Raw genomic sequence first — 7,729 nt, 5'->3', positions numbered from 1 at the left:
CGACCAATCAGGTTGTGAACGTTTCCCTATGCCTTTAGGTTCGCTGTCAAAAATGCCAGTGTGAACGCTAAGCGGACCAGGACCAAATGTATCGTTTTCTTTTTTGGTCCGGACCAAACAAACCAAGAGAACCGAACTACAAGTGTGAACGCACCCATACATTCTCTCTGCTGCAGAGCGTCAATCACGCTTTTCAGGAAAGCGAGTGACACAAATACGTAAATACACAGTTTGACCAATTCATACGTCATTAATAGCGGTTCACTTCTGTGATTACGATTGCGTTCACATCAGAAGTGAACCGTACCGGAGTTCGCATGAACCGTACCCCAGACCAGCCTTTTTAGGTGGACTCGGGTACGGTTCGCGGATGCGCACCCGAGCTTAGAAAATAGTGTTCTCATTATCCAAACTAACCAAACTCTGACGTTAAATGAACCCAGGTGCGCACCAAAAGAACTAGTGTGAAAGCTCCCTTAAGATGATAAATTATTATTAATGTATATAATAATCCAATTATAATCTAAATTAGAATGATAAAAAAATCAATAAATCAAGTTGTAAAATCAAATGTATTTCTTTATTTTAATGTTAGTTTTTTTTTTACATTATCCAAACTAACCAAACTCTGACGTTAAATGAACCCAGGTGCGCACCAAAAGAACTAGTGTGAAAGCTCCCTTAAGATGATAAATTATTATTAATGTATATAATAATCCAATTATAATCTAAATTAGAATGATAAAAAAATCAAATCAAGTTGTAAAATCAAATGTATTTCTTTATTTTAATGTTTTGTTTTTTTTTACAATTATTATTATTATTATAAAAATAATAAATAATAAAATGTGTTTTTAATGTTTCCCCCCTCAATAACTTTGTTTTTAGCATTTATATCAATATTCCCAGTTTATATGAATACAAATTTTGAAAAGCAACAGCTGCCACAAATACAGTTATATACTATACTGATACTATACTATACTGCTACAGCTCAACTTCACAAATGCTGAAACCCACCAGCTTCATCTTTTCAAAAACAACAGGAGCCTCTTTTGTTACTGTCTCACTCTTTTCTTTCTAAAAAAGGAAAGAAAATTAATTTTATTCTTTCACAAAATCAAAGTAAAAGATAAAATTACAATGAGAATTTTTAATTCCAAAATCTCAGGACTTACCCTGAAGGACTGGATGTCAATGCATTTATCCATATATTTCTTCTTATCATATTTGTCACGGATAAAAATCTCAGAAGCTCTGTAAGGTGTAGCTTAAGGAAACCTTTAACATGAGGGGAGAATAAGCTTAAACATGCATGCACACACATACTATATATAAGCGCTGAAGGATACTGGTCTGTCTCTGGGCGCTGGAAGCACTCTGGTAAAAAGGCCTCATATAGTCGCCGAGCTTTGGCATTCCCCATCTCCTGAACAGACTGAGCACAACACAAACACATCTATATCAATCAGCCATATACATAGATCATACATAAACAGGGCCCATAAAGCTTACCTGTATCTGCTCATGAGTCCACTGGTCCAGGTTTATGGATTTAACTCGTGATATGTGCACGCCAAGATTCCGATGGATTCCCGCACAGCGGATACAAATGAAGATTCCAAGATTCCAGGATGCCCATCTGGGACCTGATGGGCAAAGAAAAAAAAAGAAGAAGAAGAAATTAGATATGTAATTAGGACTAAAGTTTAATCTACTTTTTTTTTTTTCTCCAGGAATATGAAATGATAAAAATAATGAATACTGAAATGGCACTTTATACAGATATTTTAATAAAACAAATATTTCATTACATCTTTAAAAACTATATATATATATATATATCTTGAGCAGCAAATCAGCATATTAGAATGATTTCTGAAGGATCATGTGACACTGAAGACTGGAGTAATGATGCTGAAAATTCAGTGTTGCCATCACACAATTAAATTACATTTTAAAATGTTAAAATAGAAAACAGTTATTTTTAATTGTGATAATGTCACAAAATTTGACAAAATTTCATTATGCTTTAAAATTCAACAAAGTCCGCTTCCTTTCATTACAATTCAACTTCCTGTGGGGTGTGGCCAAATAAATTCAAATTCCATTCTGTGAAATGAAAGCGAGCCAGTTCTCAAAATCAGAATTCAGCACAACCCTGGCTGAAGCAATTTAATGAGTCAGTGAAGGAGAGAATGGACAGAAAAACACAGACAGAAGGGAGCGAGAGATAGAGAGAGCCTGCTGAGGAGTGATATTTACATTCTCCTGCTTGGAATTAAAAGAGAAAATAAGAAGCTTCACGCACTGCACTGACTAATCCAGTTTGGGCAGTCATGTGGACACGCTGGCACAATGCTGATAACGCACACCCACCAGCCCCTGCAGCATCTGTAGTCCTTCCCACTGCTCTTAAATCACACGTGTATGAATACACACAGGCGCACAGTCATGATAAAGCCCACACTACCTTCAACAAAGTCATCTGAAACAGAGCAATGCCTCAAGGTGCATATATATACACACACGTGTTATCACCATTTTTTTCTACTTCAAACACATTATGTAATGGTACTCCCCTGAGACATGAGCAAGCTTCAAAGACAATGCCAAAGACTGTCTCTGAGCACAAGTATTGAGCTCTCCTGTTGAAGTAATATCAGTTTTGGCCAATAGGTGGCAGCACCACATTAAGTTATTGTCCTGGCTGGTCTCCTGATGTGAGGTCACAGAGGATTGTTGTGGCAACATTTCTGCTTAATTGCTTCGAGTTCTCTGGAACAAGCACACAGCATCCTGGGACGGTCATACCTGCTGTTTACACAGTGCACCTGCCGTGGTTATATTCATCTGAGTGGATCTAATTTCACACAAAATTTGCCTCTAACCTTCAGTAAGCATCAATATGGCACACCCATGGGCCGTTCGCTGACAGTCTCGTGCGTATTACATACAAAAGTAGAAACATTTTTAAAAATAACAAGCTCCAATCAGATTGTGAGGCTTGTGTGGAAGAAATAACTAGATTTGAAAAAGTTTGCTTTGCATTAAATCTCTAAAAAAAATAATCAGTTTTGTTTGAGAGACTTAGTAGCAAGTAGGAAAGGGAGCTGTAAAATCATTTTAACGATTCCATTTGTTGCAATTCAATGAATGATTATTTTAGTAGTTTTATTAGAAAAAAAAAATACATAGCCTACTTTTATTCAGCAAGAATGAATTCAATTGATCAAAAGTGCGAGTAAAGCATTAGTAATATTTATTTTTCAAATAAATAGTTATTTTGAACTTTCTATTCATCAAAAAATCTTTTAAAAAATGTATCAGTTTCCACAAAAAATGTTAAGCAGCACAACTGTTTTCAACAATAATGTTTCTTTGCACCAAATCAGCATATTAATGATATCGAAGGATCACGTGACACTGAAGACTGCTGCTGAAAATGTAATTTTGCCATCTATATAAAATAGAAAACAGTTATTTTAAATGATAAAAAAACTACAATATTGTTATTACAAATATAATATTTTAAATGTTAAACAATATGGTAACATTGTCCATGAATATTTGTCAAATGTCATTGACAAAATATGATGTATATTTTTGTCTACACATTGTCATAGTTATATTATCATAATAGGTTACAGTAAGTTATAGTAAGCAATATGTGCTTAAATCATTAAAAAAATAATCAACTCAGAGTCATTTGTTCAGGAATTGGACTACATTGGTCGTGATGCATGTTTTTGATCCATTGAAAAGAACCTTAAAAATAAATAAACTAAATATTCATAAACAGAACTGTATATTTAATTTTTTAAGCTATATATGTTAAATAAGTACTTTAAATAAATGAACTAACAAATCACAACTGAACTTCTGGTTGAGCCAAATATTATTTATTGACTAATTGATTGATTGATAGCACTAGTCTATTATTGTTATTATCTGATTATCTGTTATTATCTGATGCTATTATCAGATTCACTCACCCCTAAACAGCACATAAAACAAATAAACTGTGGCTGGGTGCTTTAGATGTCGGTCAGACGGTCTCTTCCTGTCTAAGTGGGCGGAAGTGGACCAGACTGAATTCGGGAAAATCAATGGAGAGGTTAGGCGAGACCATCTAACCTTGTTTGTTTAAAAATTGCTTTGTACCAAAAAAGCTCAGAAAGCCAAAATCCAATCATGAAATCTGAGCTCTGATATTTACTGTGCTATATGTGTTCATTTGGCCCTTAATGGAGCACCGGGGCTTTGGTTTACGTCTGCACTATGCTCACGGTCACATTCACATCTGAGATGTGGCATTGGCTCCAATGTGAGTTGGCCCTGTGCCAGAAGAAAGGGATATTCCCAACAGGACGCATACTGGTTTACAGCAGCTGTATAAAACACAATTTTCATGAGCTCTTGTGTGCTGTGGGCCTCTTTGGATTACCTATTCATCCCCCACCTACAAATATCCCTCCTCTCTTTCTTTCTGTCTCCTGCTGACCCCGCCTGCATGGCTAAGGGGTAATCAGCTTGAGTGGTATTACTGGAGGACGTCGGCTCAAGCACAGCGAGAGAGAGAGAGAGTGTTTTCGTGTGGGATGGAGGATGGACTGAAGAACATGTGTGGCTGTAATAAACAGTCATGTGGAGTCAGGCAGGTTTCAGGGTGAATCACACGAGAGATGCAGAACAGAACAGAACAGAACAGAGAGATTCGCACATGCAGATCACACTTAGAGAGAAGCACCAGTAAGAGCCCAAGAAAGGACACATGCCAAGCCACAAGTTTATTAGTGGTACTTGCTAAGCCAAAGATCACCATGCTTGTACTTACAGTTAGGGATTTGAACCCGGTGGGAAAATTATTCTGCACTGTTATGACACATTGAATAGGCAGCTTATAGTTGAGATATGCGTTTTCTTTCTACGTGATTAGGCTTACGATTTTTGACCTGGTAGATGATGAAACAAGGGCAAAACATCCCACTGACTTACACTAAATGAGAGCTTGAGTCCACCCAGAACAACCTAGCAACTGTGTACCAAAATAAGAAAGGTACATCACTTTAGGGCAGTGGTTCCCACGTTTGGGAACCGCTGCTTTAGGGCTAAACAATAAGGATGGCTTGATGATCCAGGACCAGTGTAAGAGAGTTACACATAAATGTGCTTTTATGCTTTGCAAATGAAAACTTCCAGGTGTTCTATTTTATTTTATTATTTTTGATTAAATTTTTTTATAGACACAATAGTAGAGAGAAAATGAAAATCACAGCTCAATATTTCTACATCCCCCTACTGACCACCACCAGAATGTTGGATTTTTGTGTTTTATTAAACATTGTTGTCCAGTAGCTGGCTAACACAAACGAGATTTTATCCCCATATATTTTCTAAAAATACAATATTATTATTACTAATATTTTTAAGGGGGGTCAAACTACGGCTGTCGCGGTGAGGGAATTTCCCTTCCGGTAATTTTGAGTGGCTCAATAGTGCGGTATGCGGTATTACCACCATAAATATACACACACACACACACACACATATTACCACCATAAATCATAACCTTACGAAAAAATAAAACACGCAAAAATCGCGGTTGCTGCGGTTCTTGCATTCCTCTGCGGTTTGCTCGTCAATATCGTGGTATTGCGATATTGCGGTTATCGCGACAGCCCTAGGTCAAACACAAGTATAAATGTACAAATACATGTAAAACCATATTTTACATATTTTATATACATTTATATTTTCATATAAATATTATATAATTATTAATATATATTATATAATTTATAAATATTATAATATAATATTTATGGGATAAATATAATGTATTCAAAACATTTAAAATAAAGCATGTTATTTATATTTACTTGTTTATTAATTGTATACATTTATTACAAATTATCATATTTACACACTACTGTTCAAAAGTTTGGGTTCACCAAGATATTTTTACTGTTTAAAGTGTGATAATGTAAAACATTGTTACAAAATTACAAATAATTGTTTCTATTCTATTTATTTACAGATGTAATTTATTCCTGTGAAAGAAAAGCTGGATTTTCACAGCCGTTACTCCAGTCTTCAGTTTCACAAGATCCTTCAGAAATCATTTTAATATGCTGATTTGCTGCTCAAGAAATATTTAGTATTATCAATGTTGAAAACAGTTGCGCAGCTTAAAAAAAAGTATCACGATTCCATAAAAAAAGTATTCCCAGACAAATACAAAGTTCAAAAGAACAGCATTTATTTGAAATATAATATTTAGTAACAATATAAAAGTCTTTCACTTCTGATCATTTTTTAAAGTACTGTCCCCAAACTTTAGAATGGTACTGTATACAGTAGGGTTGGGCCGATATCGCCGATGGCCGACAGACATCATGATGTTGAGCCGGATACAAGAAGCATGAGAGCTCTCCTGAATCAAACAACAAGAAAGAAGACCAACAGGACCACTCAGAAGAGAAACATGGACTTTGGTTGGACCTGCTGTGAGAGGATGTGTACCGAACAAACATGGGGCCTCACACACACAAACACAGATAGTGAACACACTCTCTTTAATAAATAGACACTAAAAAGAGCAACATGTGCTTGGTTAATACAGATCTGCACTCAAATTCCCTGCTCATTAGGATCCAAACGTATGGACAAACCTGTTCAGGATGCATCAAGCCACATGGATCGACACGTCACACGTCTCAAAACAAGAATCGGAGAAGCTCTAAATGGGTCTGTACTGAGAAAAGCATTATGGGGGAATCACAGACCTGGCTGTAAACTAAAGGCCCAGTTTTTCCAAATGGGTTGAGGGATTCTTGCCTGGCTGCCAGTTTTTCTGGGAACTACAGGGCTTCTCCTATCGCAAAATAACAAGAGGACATGAACTGACTCTGGCACCCTCAGAGCAGATGGACTTCTTGTTTAATTCCGGATGAAAATTCATAAAGACAGGCCTTGTTCTTTATTATGTAGGCATGAACTCTGCCGTCACGCCATTAGCGCATGTCTGAGAGCAGCATTAGGACGGCAGTCTAACTCTAACGCTAATCTCCAAAACCGACAATACCATGAGAACGGAGACGAAGTCTCTTATTAACGAAGGATGTCTACAACGCCTTGTTACAGCCTTACAGTAAATATACACCATTACTAACACCAACCTTTAAATCAAGTCTTAATTCACACATGCCATTTTGTAAGTGTGCCAAAGCAGTACCCACACAGGTCAGACGCTGGGAATGTGCAGACTACAGGCACTAAAGTTCAAATTTCCAGACATGACAATAGCCTGCATTCTACTTAAATTAGGGCTGCCAAAGGCAATGTTAGGGTGACCATTAGGGGTGGAACGGTTCAACTTACTCACGGTTCGGTTTGTATCACGGTTTTAGAGTCACCGTTTCGGTACGGTTCGGTATGTGCTATGTTTAGGGGAAAACTATACTGTCAAATAAAAATAAAGAAAATAAGAATAATCTATCTAACTACAAGCAACAGCACAAATAAATACAATAGAGTAAAGATACAAATAAAATAAACAGTGATTTTCAGGCAGATTTTTTTTTTAGGTAGGTCTAACATTAGTTTTTAGGTACAGAAATTGAATAAAGTAATGAAATGTAAAACAGCATTGCATATTTCACTGTATATATTAAAGACGAATCTTTATTAAAGTTACAAAAGCTATTCAATCAAGAGCAGTGAGTGA

The 7,729-nt window shown here is 36.2% G+C and overlaps 1 protein-coding gene across 2 annotated transcripts in view; it reads right to left on the bottom strand.

Annotated features, from left to right (window-relative positions):
* LOC107712765 (stromal membrane-associated protein 2-like) overlaps positions 1-7,729 on the bottom strand; it is a 24,736-nt gene that overhangs the window by 5,826 nt on the left and 11,181 nt on the right. The window contains exons 3-6 of one of the 2 annotated variants that reach the window (XM_016518101.1): positions 1,516-1,649; positions 1,353-1,438; positions 1,179-1,257; positions 1,021-1,080 (exon numbers count right to left, since the gene is read on the bottom strand). In XM_016518101.1, coding sequence (XP_016373587.1) covers positions 1,021-1,080; positions 1,179-1,257; positions 1,353-1,438; positions 1,516-1,649 — 359 coding nt within the window. The remainder of the gene's footprint in view (positions 1-1,020; positions 1,081-1,178; positions 1,258-1,352; positions 1,439-1,515; positions 1,650-7,729) is intronic. The other variant, XM_016518102.1, reaches the window with a different exon arrangement.

The sequence above is a fragment of the Sinocyclocheilus rhinocerous genome, unplaced genomic scaffold (assembly GCF_001515625.1).
Source record: "Sinocyclocheilus rhinocerous isolate Xijiao unplaced genomic scaffold, SAMN03320098_v1.1 scaffold1590, whole genome shotgun sequence".
NCBI lineage: Eukaryota > Metazoa > Chordata > Actinopteri > Cypriniformes > Cyprinidae > Sinocyclocheilus > Sinocyclocheilus rhinocerous.
The sequence above is the reverse complement of the archived record's forward strand: the minus strand, read 5'-3'. Positions and strand labels throughout refer to the sequence as shown.